This window comes from Dryobates pubescens, chromosome 4 (genome assembly GCF_014839835.1).
Source record: "Dryobates pubescens isolate bDryPub1 chromosome 4, bDryPub1.pri, whole genome shotgun sequence".
NCBI classification, from domain to species: Eukaryota; Metazoa; Chordata; class Aves; order Piciformes; family Picidae; genus Dryobates; species Dryobates pubescens.
In genome coordinates, this window is record NC_071615.1 from 26,637,890 (window position 1) to 26,659,345 (window position 21,456).

Consider the following 21,456-nt stretch of genomic DNA (forward strand, 5'->3'; position numbering starts at 1 on the left):
CAGAACTTTTCTCTACTCAGTTAACATATGTAGTCTGTCCTTTGGTCTTGAGACGATCTTTGGAGGCTTATGAAACCCTGCAAGACAATCCTCTTTAATGACTTCCCTATGATTTCAGTCCCATGTTGGCAGTATGTCATGTCTGTCTTGGAGACACTTTGTATTATGATGAAAAGGTTGGCTTGTCAGCTCAGAAATACCAGGTCCCTTGTGCATATTTCACAGAATGTTAGGGATTGGAAGAGGCCACTAGAGATCATCTAGTCTAACCCCCCTGACAAAAGCAGGGTCTCCCAGGGCAGGTCACAGAGGAGTGCATCCAGGTGAGCTTTGAAAGTCTCTAGAGAGGGAGATTTCACAACCTCTCTGTGCAGTCTCTTCTAGTGCTCTGCCACCCGCACAGTAAAGTTTCTCCTCATGTTGAGGTGGAACCTCCTGTGTTCCAGCTTGTACCCAGCATTCCTTGTCCTGTCACTGGGCACCACTGAAAAGACCATCACCTTCATCTTGACACCCACCCCTCAGATATTTATGGATGTTGATAAGATCCCCTCTCTGTTTTCTCAAGACTAAACAGCCCCAGGTGTCTCAGTCTGTCTTCATAAGAGAGATCTTCAAGTCCCCCAATCATCCTTGTAGCTTTCTATTGGACTCTGACCAATAGATCCCTGTCCCTCGTGGACTGGGGAGCCCAAAACTGGACATAGTATTCTGGGTGTGGTCTCACCAGGTCTATTCACAGGTCTAGTGTGGCACACTTGGACTAAGGCATCTCCTGACTGTATTCTGGGTAGGCTGCCAGCTTCTCTTTAAATTGCTCAGAGCAATAGAAATCCAAGGTGGATTGTCACATAAAATGGTGTTTGCTGTTATCAGAACTTTAAATACAAGATAGCTGAGTGAATCTTTCCAGTCAAAGCTCTACTTCAGCCATCCAACAGCAGAGATAAGACCGTGTCTGTTAAGCAAAAGGAATAAGAAATCAGTGTGCCAAAATAAGTGTACTGGAAATACAGCTATTTTGGGGGGGAGGGGGTGGTGTTTAAAACTTGCTGTGATAGGATTCTTCTTCTGGAGCTCAAGAAGTATTTTTAGGTTGGATTTTTGTGGTGTGTTTGGGGTTTTGGTTTGTTGGTTTGGGGTTGTTTTTGGTTGGTTGGGTTTTTGTTGTTGCTTTTTTGATTGGTTGGTTTGGGGGGTTTTGGGTGTTGGGGTTTTTTGTTTGGTTTTGTTTTTGCTTTTTAATTTATTTGTTTGTTTTTACAGTTTGTCTCCCAGTGCAATGATTTAAAAAGAAATTTACTAGGGATGTTGCCCAAAGCTTCCTTAAAACTTGTTTGGTATGGTTTCTGTATTAACAGCCAGGGCAAAAGCTGGAGGTCTCTGTTACAGAACTAATGACACATTTTTCTGTCCAAGTAATGATGTTATTACCTGTTGTGGGGTTTTTTAAGCTTATTTTTTTCCGGTGGACATGAGTGTTCTGGCCTTCATTGATCAGCAGTAAACTTTAGTTTAATTCAGGCATGTTTCTTCCACATATAATCCCATTTCTTAAGGGCAGACTGAGGAATTGGTCAATTTCCATGCTTTTCTACCCCTGCTATCTGAATAAGATACAGCTTCTTTCAGACATGAAGCATCATGGAGAACTTGCCAAGAGTTTGAGAGACTTGCACTGAGACAGAGAATTTCTACGACCGGTCTTACTTCACTAACCAAACCAGTCATTTCTCTGTGTTGTAGTTGCCCGAGTCACAAGATGTTGTCAGATACTTTTCTCCTGTTTCAGCAAAATGTTTGTTTATGTGGCCTGGAAAAATAAGTAAACAAATGCAAAGCAGAGAATGGAATTAGTCATCGGACTCTAGTTCTAATCCTTTGGAAATGCAGGGAGCCAAGTTATCCCTGACTTTGCTTAAAGAAGTAGATATACATCTCCTTGTGTGGTTGCCAAGAAAGCAATTCAGACTAAAAGCTGTCTCAACAGACTTGCTTCTGGTCCTGTACAAGGGTCCTCATCCTACTCTCACTTACAGAAGCCAGCTCAGTCTTACTCTACATGTTCCCAAAGTGCTAAAGGTTGGCGGAAGAGACTGTCAAGATGCTTCTCTGAGAAGGCAATGATGTGAATAATGACACAGTGAATGTGTTAGATTGTGAAACCAACTCCTCTGTATGCAGATGCCAGCAGCACTTAAGACACTCCAGTTGGTTTTTTTCCACTTCTGAATTGGGAATGAATAGTGGAGGAAAGGCTGCTTTACTTTTACTGATGAGTAGTCTGATCAGAATGATTGTGTATGTTCCCCCTCCTTGCAGAGTGAAGTTTCTTCCCAGCTTTGACTGACCAGCCCCATAGAGCTTTTCTGTTTATTTTCCTGCTGTTGTTAGCTACCATCACATCAGAGCTTTTAATGAGGTGATAAATTCCAGTTGCTAGAACCTACATGTCTCTAATCCTCTCCTTTCCAGGCTCCATGGTGTGTTTATGAAGCAGCACAAGTGTTTTTGAGTGTGAGTGGTCAGCATGTCTCCACAGCAATGGAAACACTGGGGCTGATGTCACTGGGTCAGGGAGGTGTCACCCATGGGGGGAGAAGGCGTTGTCTGACTTCGAGGGAGAAAAGAGTTTTGATGTTATCCAGTGTTGAGTTAACATTATTGCAGCCCTTCCTGTGGGATTACTGTCAACTGAAGTTTTTAATAATGTGATGTTCAAAGAGAAGCACTGAGGAAAAGAGAGTAACTATGATTAGAGAACTGGAGAATGTTGCAGGTGGGAAGGCCTCTCAGGAGATCTCAGACCAGGTTGCTCAGGGCTGACCTGAGGCCCTGGGAAATCTCCAAGGAAAAAGATGGTACAACCTCTCTGGGCAGTGTGCTCTGCTGCCTGGCTTGTCCTCATGGTGGGTGGATTTTCCCGTGTACCAAGTCAGAACCTCTTTTTGTTTCAGTGTGCATCTATGTTTTGTGGTTCTCCCAACCCTGCACCACTGGGAGGATCCTGGCTCCATCTTCTTAGTAACCTCCTCTGACTGGCAGGCTGCTTTTGGGTCCCTCTGAAGCCATTTCTTCCCTAGGCTGAGCAAACCCAAGTCCCTCAACCTCTCTTCATAGGAAAAGTGCCCCAGCCTGTCCTGGTGGCCCTTTGCTGACCTCGCTGTTGTTTATCAGCTTCCTTCTTTTTACAGGGAATGCCAAACCCAAATGTGGTATTTTGGATGTGGTCCAACAAGTGTGCAGTGAAAGGTGATAGTTACTTCCCTTGATCCACTGGATAGGCTTCTGTTGATACAGTGCAAGATGCTGGTGGCCTTTATTGCTGTCATGGCACACTTCTGGCTTATGTTCAGCCTGCTGTCTACCATAACCCTTAGGGCCTTTTCAGTAGTGCTGTTTCACAACCGGCAATATGTTCACCCTTCCCACAGGCAGGACTTTGCATTTGGTTTTGTTCAATTTCATGAGGTTCCCATCATGCCACTTGTTCAACCAGTTTAGACTTTTGAGTAGCAGCCCTGGCCTTGAGCTCACTGGCTGATGCCCAGTTTGCTGCCGTTTCCAAACTTGGTGAGAGTACTCTATCAGCAATTCCAGCAACATGATTGTCAGCAGGACAGGTCCTGACCTCTGTGACACCAGCAGCAATTACTTCATACTCTTTAGGGAGATGGGTAACCCATTGACCACTCTCTCTGAGCCCCACCACCCAACAAGGAGTTTTGTTGTCCTTCTAGCTGTCTGCCAGTGCAGACTGTAATGTTTGAGCTTGGATACAAGCATATTGTGGTGGACAGTGTGGAAAGCCGCCTGGAGTTAATGTGAATTCTATCTGCTGCTCTGTGCCTTGCCAACAGAAACCATCTACTGCCAGCATAATGGTAGAAGCTCTTCTCACTGCACTTACTGTCCCTTGTAACTACAAGTTGTAGATGAGGTTTGCCTTTCCTAACATCACACTTGATTGCATGTGTGATGATTAAACTCCTCCTTGGTAGCCTGTAGCTTCCAGCTTCTGAAGGCTGATTTTTTGCATTGGAGTTCAACCATGGGTTCCTTGCCTAAGTGAGTTTTGACTGTTCACTGGTGTGCTACTACATGAAAGACATGGTTGCTCAGCCTGGAGAAGAAGAGGCTCAGAGGAGGTCTTACTGCTGTCTACAACTACCTGAAGGGAGGTTCTAGCCCGGTAGGGGTTGGTGTCTTCTCCCAGGCAACCACCAACAGAGCAAGAGGACACAGTGTCAGGCTGCACCCGGGGAAGTTTAGGCTGGATGTGAGGAAGAAGTTCTTCCCAGAAAGAGTGATTGGCCATTGGGATGGGCTGCCCAGGGAGGTGGTGGAATCACCATCACTGGAGGTGTTTAGGAAGAGACTGGATGAGGCACTTGGTGCCATGGCTTAGTTGATGAGATGATGTTGGGTGATGGGTTGGACTCAATGATCTTGAAGGTCTTTTCCAACCTGGTTAATTCTATTCTATTCTACCTCCCTAAAGAAACAGAAACTCAGTCAGGAAGATTACCATTGCTGCTGGTAATTATATGAAGACCAGAATAAATATATGGGTGTGTCATCTTGTAACCCCTACTAATTCTTGTTTGAAGCAGGTCCTAAATTAACATTAGAAACAGATGCAGATGGAAGAGCAGTAATTTTTGGCCAATACATTTCTGCCCTAAAAAGTAGTTTACTGCAGACACTTTGCACATGTGCAATGGGGTCTGAGAGGGCTGGGGTTATGGCAAACTATTGGATAGCAGAACTCTTGTAAAAGGGTCAGGAGCAGGTGAGAAAATACTTCTCATCCCATCAGAAGTGGGGAAGGATTTTCCATATTCTGCTGGGTTGCTGCATTTATGTTGATTCAATGTTAATTTTTCATTTAGAATTAGTATAAACCCAGCAATTTAAACCTGAAAAAGGAATGTTTGCTAATAGTTTATGTTTAAAATGTGTTCCTGCCTTAGATGGGAACACTCCATTCTTTTTCTTACTGTGGGGAAGAATGCTGATTGTGTTTGGTTTGTGGTGGTGTTTTTTTCCCCTTGGCTTTTGAAGGAAATTTCTTGTGCATTTCCAGACACTTCTCTTCCCTGGTAGATTAAATTTTGCTGTATTTGTCACACAGTCATATTCATCTGGGTTTTGAATGTAAGCTCTTAGGTGCTCGAAGGTCAGTCTATAAATAATAGTTCTGTGCATTATCAGGAACCTGCAAAATTTTCCATCTGAAAACAAAGAAATCACAGATTTTCTCTTGCTCTTACTCTGATAGAGAGCACTTCTTCCATCAATGTGTGTACAAGAGGCTGGGAAAAAAACCCAGCCTAGACACAGGGCATATGTTGCATGATGGGAGCTGCTTTCTGTGCTCCACATCCTGTTATGTTTACTGCTTTTAATTAAGTTGGCTTGTCTGATGGCACACTCAGCTTTCCCCTTGCAATTACAGCTGCATGAAGTGTCAGCAGGTGCCTGCTTAGGGCACTAATCCAGCTGCTGATTTCTTCTTCTGCTTGATTTGAAGCCAGCATGGAGGAGGGGAGAGGGGAGCCAGGTTGATAGTTTTGCATGCTTCCGTGTGCCTTGAATCACAGAACCATTTCACTTGGAAAAGACCTTTTTAGATCGACTCAAACCATCCTCTAACTTGGTATACCAAGTCTGGTGTTAAACCATGTCCCTTAGCACCACATTGCAGAATGTTTGAAACCCCTCCAGGAATCGGGGTTTGTGGATGGCACTGTACAGAAAGTGGGGATTTGGGTTCAGACCAGGACCACCAGTTTAGCCACAAGCAGGCACAGGAAGGGACAGCTTGTGTATATAGTTCAACATTATGTGCCCAGTTTGTATCATGAGGGAAAACAGCAGTAATTATCAGACCAGGGAACAACCCCCCACCACCATTACTCGGTCCTGTGTGATCTTAAAGTGTACAAAGCATCACAATTCGCTTCAATAGTCTGTGCCCTTAAGGTGATCCACTGTTTCTTACAAATAAGGAACTGGACTCCATGGATGCTGATCTCTTGAGGCTGTAGTCCCAGCTGCTGTTATTGCCCAGCAGCCAGATGCCTTCTCCCACCTCTGGATTTGCTTTGATGGATTAGTTGTCCAGTGCACAACCTGGGGGAGAATGAGGCTTACCAAACTGACAACCCACTCAACTTGCTAGGAGGGAGTCCTGAGGAGTGGAGAGAGATTTAATATCTCAGCCTTCACAGGCAATCAAGCAGGTGACTGACCTGATTAGAGATTTGAAGCTCTGAAGGATTTGGGAGTTGGAAGCTGGCCAGGTATAGGGAGCCTATTTTGAGAAAGATGAGGAAGAGGGAGCAGTCTTTGTCTTCATGTGGAATACTCCTGTAAAGGACAAGGCTTCCCCTGGCTGAGGTGGAGCAGGGAACTCAGCCCAACCCCCTTTTCATTTCCAGAGGATGCAATAACCACTGCTGTGGCTTACCATGAGTGAGCCTCAGTTTTCACTGCTGCGAGTGTTTAACTTGAAATGCTCACCAGAGCATTAACTCTTCCACCTGCCTGGCAAGAGCCCTAAGCCAAGGCTGACTTCCTGTCAGTGGGACAGAAAAGCTGATTCCTGGTTTGAGGTCCAGTAGACAGCACCAAGGAGCGCTTGACCCCAAAGTCACCTTGAAGCTTCTGACCCTTTCTGTATAGGGAAATACTGAATTAAAAGTGTAAAACACTTGGCATTTTAGTGTAAAATACTAACTCCAAGCCATTAGTACGTGTGTCTTCTCTGTATCTGATCATAGAATTGTTTGAGTTGGAAAAGACCTTTAAGATCATTGAGATCAACAGTTATTTACCTCTGCCAAGTTTGGTGCCAAACCATGTCCCTCAGCACCACATATCTGCACCTTTTAAACACCTCCAAGATTTACTGTGTATTAGGATGTTACATTCAGGCAGACAGCAAATTCCTGGACACCCATTGCTCCCTGCCAGCAGACCGCTTACCATCCCCCAAAGCATCAATTAGAGCCAGGACTGCTCACCCACTGGGAGCAGCTTGAGATGCAAAGAATTAAACAGCTGTTTAATAAGGGGCTCTGTGAATACCTAGATGTCCTTGTTCCTCTTGGTATGAGAATTTACAATCCCACCTCTGGACAATTACGATTAGTAATGCAGCTTAGAACAGAATAGAATTAACCAGGTTGGAAAAGACCTTTGAGATCATCAAGTCCAACCTCTCATCCAACACCATCTAATCAACTAAACCATAGCACCAAGTGCCCCATCCAGTCTCCTCCTAAACACTTCCAGTGACAGTGACTCCACCACCTCCCTGGGCAGCACATTCCAATGGCCAATCACTCTTTCTGGGAAAAACTTCTTCCTAACATCCAACTTAAACCTCCGCTGGTGCAGCTTGAGACTCTGTCCTCTTGTTCTGTTGGTGGTTGCCTGGGAGAAGAGACCAACCCCCTCCTGGCTACAGCTTCACTTCAGGTAGTTGTAGACAGCAGTAAGACCTGAGCCTCCTCTTCTCCAGACTAAGCAAGCCCAGCTCCCTCAGCCTCTGCTCATAGGGCTTGTGCTCCAAGCCCCTCCCCAGCTTTGCTGCCCTTCTCTGGACACGCTCCAGCAACTCAACAGCTTTCCTAACTGCGGGGTTGCACATGACTGACTTTAGCCAAAGGCTTAACCTGTGCTATTTGTTCGCTTTGCTCTGCAACAGAAAGACTTGCAGCCTACACTGAAAATGGCCATTTAAGGTATCATATTCTGGGCATGCCACAGCCATTCTTGTTCACTTCTGCCACAGGAGGAGCAGAGAAAATAACTAGGTGGATGAGTGCTGGCCAGAAAGTTATATGGTTAGGCTTTCTGCCTTTACAGGCAACAAGGAGAGTCCCTCTGCAGGGTGGCTTTTCTCTTGGGGTCTGAGAAGAGAGGACTGGGGTTATGGCAAGCTGTTGGGTAGCAGAACTCTTGTCAGAGGGTCAACTTGACAGGAGCAGGTGAACAAATACTTCTTATCCCATCAGAAGTGGGGGAGGATTTTCCATATTCTGCTGAGTTCTTGCATGGTATTTAAAGGCTCTTCACCTAAAGAACAATTGTGAAATAATCCCCTTTTTAACTGTTGCCTGCTCTTGTTATTCATGTCCATGTGAAGGACAGGAGCCAAGTATCTTATCTTGTAGGAGATTTTAGTTGTGTCAAAGCAGACAGGAATCTAATCTGAGCAAATATTGTTTCTGTCTCTGTTGTTTTTACTCTGTAGAAAAAATGACCTGACAGCTCTATTCCTCCCCACCCCACCCCCTTTGCTTTTTTGTTTCCTTACATTTTCTTCTGTACTTAAGGGCTGGGTGATTTATCAAGTACCTGGGTAACTCTATCTCCAGTGCTCTCCTGAGTGCCAGTGGCAGTGTTTTACTCTCAAGTACAGATGTTCCACTGAGGTCACGGCTGCGTTTATCTACTAAACAGATTTATGTGTTTTAAAGAGAGTTATATATTCACCAAAGTCAGACCTTCAGCTTACATGCTTCTGCAAGCACTGAGAGTTCACCTTGGCTATGTATAAGGAAAGAAGAGAAATGCTGTTGGGTGCTAAGAACCTGTGAGTGCAGGTCAGTGGCGGAGTTGTGTCCCTGCTGAAAATCAGGCCATGTAAGCAGACAGGACAAGGAGACACAACCAGCTCTAAGACCTGGGCTGGTCTATACAGTGAGGGTGGTGAGACACTGGAACAGGTTGACTATGGAAGTTGTAGATGCCCCCTGCCTGGAGGTGTTCAAGGCCAGGCTGGACGGGGCCTTGAGCAGCTTGGTCTAGTGGAAGGTGTCCCTGGCGATGGCAGTGGGACTGGACCTAGATGATCTTTAAGGTCCCTTGCAATCCAGACTATTCTATGTATCTGTCACTCTGCTCCACCAGCCTGTGTTACTGCTCCTCAAGCATTTAAGTGAATGCCAATGGAGGGATGTGACTTTTGTGTTGAGCTGGTTGTCTGGAGGAAGATTAAACCAATCTGGAATTCAGAAACACATATTTAGGTGGGAGTGCAGAGTTGGACTCTTGCTTTTATTTTCATGTTCAGTGGGCAGCTTGTGGTAGGTTAGAATTTCCCACTACATTAACTAAGCACGACCAGCTCAACTGGAAAGTGAGTGGAAGCTGTATTTACAAAGTGAAACTACACTCTACAATGGAATGCAATGAATATGTACAAAATATACAGTATTTACAATATTATACAGGTAAGTGCAATCAGAAAACAGCATGGCAACAACCCCCTCTGGTCAAAACAACCAGGGAAAGCTGCCCCACTCCCCCCAGAGCCACCTCCTTTCATGAGCCAGCAGTGTGCCCAGGTGGCCAAGAAGGCCAATGGCATCCTGGCCTGCATCAGAAATAGTGTGGACAGCAAGAGCAAGGAAATCATTCTGCCCTGTACTCAGCACTGGTTAGGCCACACCTTGAGTACTGTGTCCAGTTCTGGGGCCCTCAATTTAAGAAGGACGTTGAGACACTTGAACGTGTCCAGAGGAGGGCAACAAAGCTGGGGAGAGGTTTGGAGCACAAGCCCTATGAGGAGAGGCTGAGGGAGCTGGGGTTGTTTAGCCTGGAGAAGGAGAGGCTCAGGGGAGACTTTATTGCTGTCTACAAGGGAGGTTGTAGCCAGGAGGGGGTTGGGGTTGGTCTCATCTCCCAGGCAATCAGCACCAGAACAAGAGGACACAGTCTCAAGCTGCACCAGGGGAGGTTTAGGCTGGAGGTGAGGAGAAAGTTCTTCACTGAGAGAGTTGTTAGCCATTGGAATGTGCTGCCCAGGGAGGTGGTGGAGTCACCATCCCTGGAGGTGTTCAAGAGGGGAGTGGACGTGGCACTTGGTGCCATGGTTTAGTAGTCATGAGGTGTTGGGCGACAGGTTGGACTTGATGATCTTTGAGGTCTTTTCCAACCTTATTGATTCTATGATTCTATAGTTAGAAGAAAAGAAGAGAGACATTAGAAGGAATGTTAGTTCTTATCTGCAAGGTCAGTAGCAGCGATTCAATCCTCCCCAGCCGAGCAGAAAGCCAAACAGCCAGAGAAGAAGCCAAGGAAATGAAGTGGAATGTGAGAGATTGCTAGGGTACATCTTGCACGTTCTGGCCAATGAAATTAGTTTAGAATAATCTTTTGTTTTCCTTTTTATACCCAATTGTGAATTGTTTATATTTTTCTACTTTTCTGCTCAAAATCTGCAGCTAACTTTTGAAGGCATAGCCTAAAGGCATGGCCTAAAACTGCCTCACAGCTGTCGTATGATGGATTCCTTGAGATAACCTCTCCAACGTGCTTGCAGCATTAAGCTCCTCCATATGTCTGATGGTCTTCCCCATGTCTGCAGGCCATAACCTAGGTCTGTGCTGTCACAGCAGTACAGGCAATGGCTTCACTTTGAAAACTGCTTTCTGTTGCAAGATGGAAATGCAGATGCAGGATGGTCTGAAATGAATTAATCAATGGTCGAAAACTCACTTGAAACAGAGCTCCCTCTCTTGCAGTTACAGGGTGCACCTTCTGTAGATGCTCTTCTGTAGGGCAGTCCTGTTGAGCTCAGTGGCATTTCTCCTCACTGATAGCACAGCCAAGACTGAGAGTCATCAGAATTGTTTCTGCTAGTCACTTTGTGGTGGTTGCCTGCTTTGTTTTCCTTGTTGTTTCATGGCTCATTTGCTTTTTCTCTGCTGAGCATCACAGTATCCTGGCAGCTGAGTTTCAAGCAGATTAATTTTTATTTTTTATTATTAGTTTTTTTTAATCCTAGAGCAAGTAAATACATATGCATGCTTCAGCTGTCAGCCTTCATCTGTTCAGTGATAGCAGATAGGAGGCTTCTTTCTGGCTTTCAGGGCTCAGCACTGAGTCTGCTGGAGGTGAGCCAGTCTCAGAAGTCCAAGCCTTCCACTTTGTTGTGTCTACTTACGGTTCTTCTTCAGGTCTTTGGATCGTGCCGGTGTTAGGACCACAGCTGATCTGACGCTTCATCTGAGCCATTCTCCCCCAAATATTTCTTTTCTATTCTTAGTTTTGGTCTGTTGCTATATGCTCTTTCACTTGAATTCCTGTCTCCCTTTGCCCTTCTCTCCCCACCTCCCCTCCTCCCCTTTCAAAAGCTACTTGTAGATCTTGTACTCCAATGCATCCCAGGTCGCTTCATAGATCTTACACATATATGCAGCATTCGTGGAAGGGATCTTCAAGATCCCTCCCCAGCCTTCTTGTAGCCCCCTTCAGGTACTGGAAGGCTGCTCTAAGTTCTCCCTGGAACCTTCTCTTCTTCCAGTTGAACATCCCCCAACTCTCAACCTGTCCTCACAGGGTGAGGTGCTCCCTCCCTCTAATCATCTTGTTCTATAATTCTGTTCTGTGAAAGTTTGTGTTATTTGTGTCCACTTGGAAAGAAGTTCAGCAGTGTAACTGAAGTGTGACCCCCATGGAAAAAGCTTGTCACTATGATCTGACAGAGAGTGAAACCTTGATCTCTGACACAGCAGTTCCTTGGTGTGCTAGCAGTACAAGTCATTGGGCATGCAGATGCCTTCATTTCACTCTACTGAATTATGGATGAGAAGATGTACCTTCTAAGCCATAAATCACACTGCAGATAGTTTGCCAAACAGAGGCTGTATGCTTGGTGATGTTGCAGACTGACAAAGCAACTGATGGATCATACTTTATCCTAGTTAAAGGGTTACATTATCACAATGGAACAAGCATTGCCCCAGGGAAATTCAGGTTTGGGAAAGAGGGAAATAGGCTTTAGAAAAGTCTTCTGCAGAAGATGAGCTCAGTCCAGTTCAGAGTGACAGCAGGGCTCATTCTTCTTCAACTGGCGTTGGGTACAACCACTCCAGGATAGATTTAGACTGGATATTAGAAAGAAATTCTTTACAGTGGGGGTGGTGAGATACTGGAGTAGGTTGCCCAGGGAAGTTGTAGATGCTCCTGTTGTGGCCAGGTGGGGGCTGGTCTCTTCTCCCAGGCAACCAGCACCAGAACTAGAGGACACAGTCTCAAGCTGTGCTGGGGAGGTTTAGGCTGGATGTTAGGAAGAAGCTCTTCACAGAAAGAGTGATTTGCCATTGGAATGTGCTGCCCAGGGAGGTGGTGGAGTCACCATCACTGGAAGTGTTTAGGAAGAGACTGGATGGGGTGCTTGGTGCCATGATTTAGTTGATTAGTGTTGGATGATAGGTTGGACTCAATCTCAAAGGTCTCTTCCAACCTGGTCTGGTCTATTCTATTCTATTCTATTCTATTCTATTCTATTCTATTCTATTCTATTCTATTCTCCCTCTGTTGGAGGTGTTCAAGGCCAGGCTGGATGAGGCCTTGAGCAGCTTGATCTAGTGGAAGGTGCATCCCTGCCCATGGCAAAGGGGTTGGAACTAAATGATCTTTAAGGGCCCTTCCCACCCAAACCATTCTATAAGTCTATGATTCTCAGTTAAGCAGAGTTGAAGCACAAGTGTAATTTAACAGCAATGAATACAAAACCAATAAAAGTGTGTGTGTGTGTGTGTGTTCTTAATTGGCTTTTTATGAAGCAAACTCTTTATTCTGCTGGGATTTGCTGTCAGGCAGTAAGAGATAGTACATCAAAGACTGATTCTATTTCAGCTAGTATGTTACTCCATTAATAAGCTAATTTTATTGTTGCCTTTTGCCTGCTATTAAACATGGATTTTGTAAGCAAGTTAATTTCCTTGTCACTGGGATCAGTGCTGCCAGAATTTGTGTTGTGTTTTCATAGCATGTTGAATCCAAGAACAAGAGATCAGCAGAGCTTCTGCAGAACCCTGACAGCAGTCTCAGCAAATGGGCTGTTTCTCTAGTCTGTTTTTGGCACTGCTCTCCTATGAAAGCATAAAATGGTTTGGGTTGGAAGGGACCATCAAAAATATCTAGTTCCAACTGCCCCTGCCATGGGCAGAGACACTTTTCACTAGACTAGGATGTTCAAGGCTTCATCCAACTTGGCCTTGAAAACCTCCAAGGAGGGGACATCCACAGCTTCCCTGGGCAACCTGTTCCAGTGCCTCACCACGCTCACTGAAAATAATTTCTTCCTAATATCCAACCTACATCTGCCCTCCTCAAGCTTAAAGCCGTTGCCCCTTGTCCTATCACAACAAGCCCTTGTAAAATTATCAGGTCATGGGGAAGGCAAGCAGCAGGTTGTCACCACGACATATTCCAGGCTTCTACATATGGGTACATGTGTCCATCCTCACGGGCACCTAAAATAAAGCACTCATTTGGGTTTATGGGTAAAAAGTGAAGGGGTTAATGAAGTCAGATCTCAAAGGGATTTTCCTCTGAGTCATGATAATGGTTTAGCTTCACAGATCCACACAGCCAAGTGCTGTGCTTAGCTTTGGATGAGTTGTCTGGGAAAGCTTAGTGGCTATTAGAAATGGAGCTTCTCTAAACACAGCTGTAATGAGAGACTCCTCCATCCTTTGCATCATTGTTTTCAGCCGTTTTAAAGTGCAGTCATCTGTGCAGGAGACAACTCCTCTTTGAAGGCCTCTTTGTTTGCCATTGAGTGGTCTCAGGAGCATCATAAACGTTCAACAGTTGAGCCTTTCTGTCTTCCAGATGGCACTTCGACCCTCTTTTACAGGAAGGAAAGCAGAGCCACGGAGGCTATCAAAGCAGGGCTGACAATTTAGAGATTAAAAATAAAAATTAAATTCAGGTATTGTGCTTTTCCTGCAGATGCTGGTTTAATCTGGGGGGTTGAGCAGCTGTAATTATCTACCTCCAAATAGCCTTTTCCCATCTCATGTGGCTCTGGAGAAAACAGATGCAAAATAAGTGAGGCAGGGCTGGGCACGGGGACAAGGACATGCAGTTTTCTGGAGCTCTCTGGTTTAGTTTAGCTTTTAATGCAAGTTAAACTCTTGGGGCTGGATCTGGCAATGGCTTTGGGGTCAGAGGCTGGTCTAGTGCATCTGCTTCCCATCCTGTCAGAGAGGATCCAAAGACCTTCAATACCATGATAGGGCAATGGCTTTAAGCTGGAGGGGGTTTGATTTAGACTGGATATAAGCAATTCTTTACAGTGAGGGTGGTAAGACACTGGAACTGGTTGCCCAGGGAGGTTGTGGATGCTCACTCTCTGGAAATGTTCAAGGCCAGGTTGGATGGGGCCTTGAGCAACCTGATCTAGTGGAAGGTGTCCCTGCCCATGGCAGTGGGGTTTGAGCTAGATGATCCAAACCATTCTGTGATCCTGCTTGTGGCCAGGTGCAGGTGCAGAAAAGAATCCTACAATCCTTTCTTTGTATGTCTTTAATTGCCTCAAGAAGGGTTTCTAGGTTTATGGGGTTTGTTTCCTCTTTGCTTTTCTGGCCCAATGGAGCAGTTGCTGAGCAGCATCAGCAAAAGGGGCAAGTGTCTATCATTGTGGACAAGGTGCTCCAACCTAAAGCATGTTGAAGAGTGGAAAGGGTGCCATCACCACCCATTCAACAGAGGGCAGTGCCTGCTACCCCTTTCTGTGTGGTACCTGATCCTGTCTGTGCACTGAACACACGTCTTGAAAACCTCTCAGGTTGATCCACTTGGGAAGTGTGGAGGAAGGATTAATTTCTTGAGCCTGATGGAACCGAAGTTAATGCTGGCTGGCTAAATCTTGTTAGTAGTTATGTGAAGCCTGACAGCTTGAGTGTGAGCAGTTGTTAGGGTCCTGGCAAGCTCTAAAGAGGCAAGGCTGGAGATGGGTTACTTTCAGGTTCAGGGATGGCGGAGTAGTTGGTTTGTTGGGTTTTTTCCTTTTGGCATGAGCAGCTTACTCTGCTGGAGTGCCCAAGCATCTTAATGGACCTTGCTGTGCTGATCATGGTAGATCCTCCAGCTAGCCCAAATAAATCCTGCTTGCTTGTCATCAGAAGAGTGTGTAACTGCTTCCACTTGCAAACCAACTGATTATGAATCCATAAAGCATCCTCCTCTGGCCCCAATTAGAGGCAGCAGCCAATGTGACTTGACGTATTTTGTGAGTGAGGCTTGTTAATTGAGCGTGTAAATGTGTCATTGTCTGTACAATTACCCAATTGAGGATGGTTTAGCTTTGCATACAAATACAAGAGCACAGTCATGCAGTTGGGCAAATTTTGAAGAACAAGATGATTAATTAAAGAACTGCATTGAGCATACAGATGTGAACACCCATCAAAGGATCAGCCCACTTGTGCCTGTGCTTACCTGAATGTTTGCATCAAATCATACAACGCACGGGGCTGGAAGGGATCCTCAAAGGTCATCTAGTCCAACACCACTTCAGTGAGCAGACACATCCCCAACTAGATCAGGTTGCTCAGAGCCCCATCAAGCCTGACCTTGAATGTCTCCAGGGATATGGCATCTACCACCTCTTTGGGCAACCTGTGCCAGACATTCACCACCCTCATAGTAAAAAACCTCTTACTCATGTCCCATCTAAATCTGCCCTTCTCTAGTTTAAATCAACTGGCCTTGTCCTGTTGCTCTGTGCCTTTGTAAACAGGCCCTCCCCAGCTTTCTTATAGGCCCCTGCTCTGAGGTCTGCCCAGAGCCTTCTGCTCTCCAGACTGAACAACCTCAATTCTCTCAGCCTGTCTTTGTAGGAGAGGTGCTCCAGCCATCTGATCTTTTTTTGTGGCACTCCTCTGGACCCACTCCATCAGGTCCATGTCCTTGTGTTGAGGGCCCTGTAGCTGGACACAGTTCTCCAGGTGGGGGTCTCACTAGAGCAGTGTAAAGTGGCAGAATCAACTTTCTTCATCTGCTGGGTATGCTGCTTTGGATGCAGTCAAGGATTTGATTTTCATCTCAGCCTGTCACATACCGTAATTTCTGTGTCACCTCTGTCCCTTTTCCTGCTAGCTGTGTTGCATGGGCATGGGAAATAGCAGCTACCATAGAAATGGTCCAGAGATGCCTGTTCTTGTATGTGCTGGCTTTTAGTGAAGCACTGCTGTATGCTTACAGTGGCTGGGGCTATGACACCTCTAAACTGCTTCTACTTCATATGAAATATAAAGTTGAAATGTGGAGGGTTTTCTTTAGAGAAAAGCCTCATCAAATAATGGGAATTGTTGGCAGCTGCAGCCCAGTGCAACTTCTGAGGAGAAATGCCATTGAATTTGCAAATAATGCTATGCTTGATGTTTCCTCTCCACTTTGTGGTTTCTCTGGAAGCTGCTGATGTGCCCAGAGTATGTGATGTAGCAGTTCTGGCCTTGCAATTCTTGTCTGTTGTGGTGAATACAACCCCAACTGGCTCTTGTTTGAGGTCTGCAGTGTTCATAGATTCACAGAATGGTTTGGGTTAGAAAGGTATGTAAAGATCATCTAGTTTCAACCCCTCTGCCATGGACAGGGACACCTTCCACTAGACCAGCTTGCTCAAGGCTTCATCAAAACTCTTGAACACCTCCATGGAAGAGAAATGCATGATCTCCCTGGGCAACCTGTTCATTTACTGTGGAAGAAAACTTCTTTCTCTTCCTTTTGATATTAGAGTTAGAATAGAATCAGATAGAATAGTTTTGGTTGGAAAAGACTTTAAGATCATTAAGTCCAACCATTCTCTAACTCTGGTGCTAAACCATGTTCCTCAGCATCACACCTCTGCTTCTTTTCAGTGTCTCCAGGGATGAGGACTCAGACATCTCCCTGGGGAGCCTGTGCCAGTCTTTGAGAACACTTTCAGTGAGAAAATTTCTTCTTATATCCAACCTAAACCTTCCTCTGATCTTTTTGAGGTGACTTTAAAAGAGGTATATAGGAAGGTAGTTTCACTACCAGTTCTGGAACTGTGTCACAGATGCATCCATGTGACCTGACAACTTTGTCCAGTCAAGGGAACTTAATTCAGGCACCCACAGAATGGTTTGGGTTGGAAAGGTCTTTCAAAGACTACCTAGTCCAGCTCCCTCACTCTAAGCAGGGACCTACACCACAAGACCAGGTTGCTCAAAGCCCTGTCCAGCCTGCCCTTGAACACTCCCGGGTTCACAACAATGCAGTAGACAATGCCTCAGGCAGGGATGTGCACAGCATCAGCGCTGGGGATGCCATTGTAACCTGAGTGACAACCTCTCCCCTGACTCCCTTTTCTCTTTATCTCTCCGCAGATGCCGCTCCTACGAGGATTGCTGTGGCTCAAGATGCTGTGTAAGAGCTCTCTCTATCCAGCGGCTATGGTATTTCTGGTAGGTCAGGCCCCTGGGCAATTCGATATTTGTCCTGTTCTGTTCTTGGTTGTGGGCCTTAAAGCAGGGTCTTGGCAGCCCTACTGTTTTAAAGTAGGTACAAATACACAGTAATGCAGCTGGGTACTTATAAATGCAAGGGACTTCAGTGTCACAGAATCATAGAGTGGTTTGGATTGGAAAGGACCTTCCAAATCATATAGTTCCAACCCCCCATCCCCACTACAGTGTAATGGTTTAGTGAAAGGGCTAAACTCCCCTGGCCCCTGCTGTCTTCTCTCTCCTCTCTCCTTACCAGGAGAAAGAAGGGGGTGGGGGGGGGGGGGGGGGGGGGTGGGGGGGGGGGGGGGGGGGGGGAAGGCGGAGGAGAAGTTTTCAGTTGATTTACACAGAACATTTTACTCCCCTGCTAGAAAGGTATCAGATTCCATCAGTATATAGAGAGAACAGAAGGACAAGGTGAAGGAATACCTGTCTGAAACAGGCAAAAATGCAGCTGCCTGCTCAGGGACCAGAAAAGCCAGAGGGGGACCAGTGCCACCTGTCCAGGGCCAGAGTGTGGCACAGCTGTAAACACAGCAGTTGTAAATTCATGATTCTTATAGTGGGGAATACACACACATGTGTATCTCTGTGTGTATACACATATATTTTATGTGGTTCAAACCACTACATATGGACAGGGACACATGCCACTAGACCAGGTTGTTCAAGGCCTCATCCAACCTGGCCTTGAGTATTTCCAGAGAGGGAGGCAGGATCCATAACCTCCCTGGGCAACCTGTTCCAGTGTCTCACCACCCTCACTGTAAAGAGTTTCTTGCTAACATCCAGTCTAAATCTCACCACTTCAAGCTCAAAGCCATTCCTTCGTGTCCAATCACTACAAGCCCTTGTAAAAAGTTCCTCCCCAGCTTTCCTGTAGCCCCCTTCAGGTACTGGACCAATAAGGTCTCCCTGGAGCCTTCTCTTCTCCAGGCTGAACAGCCCCAACTCTCTCAGCATGTCAGAGGTGCTTCAGCCCTCTGATCATCTTCATTGCTTCTTCTGGACATGCTCCAACAGTTCCCTGTCCTTGTGTTGGAGGCCCCAGAACTGGACACAGTGCACCAGGTGTGTGTGTGTGGGGTGTCTCAGGAGAGCAGAGTAGAGGGGGAGAATCATCTCAGTAATTGCTTATAAAATTCTCCTGATGTAGTGAGAAAGCACTGCAAAAGGATGACCCTACCTACTTCTTTATCCTGCTGGTCCCACTTTGATCCAAAACTGCTGAATCCCTTCTGCCTGTCCCAGCTGCTACCGAGCAGCAGCGTTTGACCATTTTTGGGGGCCCTGGGTTTTCAGAGGATTGTCTAAGGAGGATTGTGCATTTAGGCTGGGTTTAAGATATTCTTGTCAGCTGAACTGAGGTTTCAATTTAAAAGGAAGAGAGGTACATTTATGACTATGAGGATTTCACTGGAGATGACAGCAAGGGAAAAGAAGGCAGAAAGATTTGAGCTTGTGAAACCAGCAGCTCAGTAATCTGGATAAAGCTTAAACTAATCAGTGTTATATGCTTAATGAAAAAATAAGGTGAATTCGTTTGGGAAAAGAATTAAAGACAGTACCTGCATAAAGCCTTGTCATTGCAGTAGGGAGAAAGCAAAAGCTCTCCTAGGAAAACCTGATTTCTGGCATTTTAATGAGAAATTGAAGACTGCCTGCTTAAAAAAAATAAATTAAAACAATAAAGCCTTCAAAATTGAAACAAATAAACAGTAAAAAACAGAAGCCTGATCTGTATTATAATGCAGAGATTTCCCAAAGCTGGCTGTGGGATTTCAGCCTGCAATCCTTACTGATATAACTGAAGAGCTCTGCATCTCAATCCCTGGGGTGACGTCGTAAATCTCTGGTTTGCTGTTCAGAACAAATCCTTTGCAGGAGCACTGCCAGAAGGGGATGTATTAATATTGGCTCAGGGACACTGAACCTCCTTCTGCTCTTATTTCCACTCTGGAAACAAGAACAGAATTTGACCCTTTGCATGAAACAGCTCTTGCTGCCATGCAGCACCACACTCTTCCTCTTGGGCACCTGGGGATGCTCCAGAGGAGACAAGCAGTAGGCTTGCCTCTGGCCAACTTCAGTGGCCTCTGAACAACTTCCATTCCTTCCAGAAGAGTGCCGTTGTCATTGTCTTCCAGTAGAGAGCCCTGAATTGAGGTGGCAGTTGCAGGCAGGAGGACTGTTTGGGTTTAGGGAAGCTTGTGCCAGTCACTAGCATGTCTTATAACTGATCAAGGAAACACAGTGAAAGTCTCTGGTCTGAAGAACAAAATCTAATGTGCTTGCTGCATGTGCCAATTTGCACAGCACCAGGGCAAGAGGACATGAGTCAGGTCAGAAAGAGAGCTGAGAGGAGAAGAACCAAAGCAAAATGATGGCCTTTTACTTGAGAATGCTTGTCCCATCAAGCAAACATAAAGCAAACCTTGTCATCTTCAATGCTGAGTGCTTCAGTCTTAGGGCTGGAGCTTAAATGACAGCTACTGTGTGTCCCATGGCAGACAAAGTTACTGTGTTGAATCATTTAAGAACATCTAAGAATCTTCTTTTAGGGGCAATTGCAAAATAGTATTCCTCCTTCCCCCCCACAAACCTCTTGGCTGGCCTTGGTACTGTAAGTGTGAGGCTTGTGTCCAAAATAGGCACTTGGAAACAGTACTGAACTGCAGTTTCAGGGCAGCATCCCTATGGCAAAGGCCAGGTATGAACCTGAACTTTCCAAACATTCAAGGGTGTTTTAGTTTCAGATTTGTATTTCACATACCAGAAAACATGGGACAATAATGCTGGTGGCAACAGATCTCTGTAATGTGTCCATGAGTGTCCCATAAGGGAGGTTGTAGCCAGGTGGGGGTTGGTCTCTTCTCCCAGGCAACCACCAACAGAGCAAGAGGACACAGTCTCAAGCTGCACCAGGGGAGGTTTAGGCTTGATGTTAGGAAGAAGTTCTTCATAGAAAGAGTGATTGGCCATTGGAATGTGCTGCCCAGGGAGGTGGTGGAGTCACCATCACTGGAGGTGTTTAGGAAGAGACTGGATGGGGTGCTTGGTGCCATGGTTTAGTTGATTAGATGGTGTTGGATGATAGGTTGGACTTGATGATCTCCAAGGTCTTTTCCAACCTGGTTTATTCTATTCTATTCTCTCAAATAACATAAGCCTGCTCACGAGAGACAACCTATTTAAGAAACCCAGATACCTGTCTTAAGCTGATGATTGCTGGATGATGCTCTTTGTTTCTCTCAAGAAACAGCCTGGGCTTGAGAGCCACCTGAATGTGGATGATTTTGACTTCCCTCTTCTCTTTGCTTAGGTTCCTTTTGATGATGGGAGTTCTGTTCTGCTGCGGAGCCGGTTTCTTCATCCGACGGCGGATGTACCCTCCCCCACTAGTAGAAGAACCTACTTTTAATGTGTCTTACACCAGACAACCAGTCAACACTGCATCAGGTCAGAGACTGCTCACTAAACAGCTGACACTAATTTCTCACACTTGCCAAGGCATTTGAAAAGGGTGGGCTTGGGGTTTTGTTCTGGTTGGGATTTGGGCAAGGGATTGCACTGCTCTGAACCAAACCATGCAGCCAGCTCCTCTGATGAGTAAAGTCTTCTGCCTTTCAAATACCATAATTCAGCAAAAGAGTGGCTTTGAACCCTAGGATGACAGGCAGAACTTTCAATGCCCTTCTGTTGCGGTTTCCAGTACCTTTACAGCTGTGTGTCCATGCACAAAAGGAGTCTAGCAAGTTTGCACTTTTCAGCATGGACAAACTGATAGGTATCCAAAATGGACACTGACATAGAATCATAGAATCAATAAGGTTGGAAAAGACCTCAGAGATCATTCTTCCTAACATCCAGCCTAGACCTCCCCTGGTGCAGCTTGACACTGTGTCCTCTTGTTCTGGTGCTGCTTGCCTGGCAGAAGAGACCAACCCCCTCCTGGCTACAACCTCCTTTCAGGTAGTTGTAGAGAGCAATGAGGTCTCCCCTGAGCCTCCTCTTCTCCAGGCTAAGCAACCCCAACTCCCTCAGCCTCTCCTCATAGGGCTTGTGCTCCAAACCCCTCCCCAGCTTTGTTGCCCATCTCTGGACACATTCCAGCAACTCAACATCTTTCCTAATCTGAGGGGCCCAGAACTGGACACAGGACTCAAGGCTGCAC

The 21,456-nt window shown here is 45.8% G+C and overlaps 1 protein-coding gene across 1 annotated transcript in view; it reads left to right on the forward strand.

The window, feature by feature from the left end:
* Nucleotides 1-21,456, forward strand: part of VOPP1 (VOPP1 WW domain binding protein) — an 82,895-nt gene that overhangs the window by 59,780 nt on the left and 1,659 nt on the right. Inside the window, exons 3-4 of the mRNA XM_054160982.1 lie at nucleotides 17,163-17,240; nucleotides 20,605-20,741. Of these exons, the coding sequence (XP_054016957.1) occupies nucleotides 17,163-17,240; nucleotides 20,605-20,741 (215 nt within the window). The remainder of the gene's footprint in view (nucleotides 1-17,162; nucleotides 17,241-20,604; nucleotides 20,742-21,456) is intronic.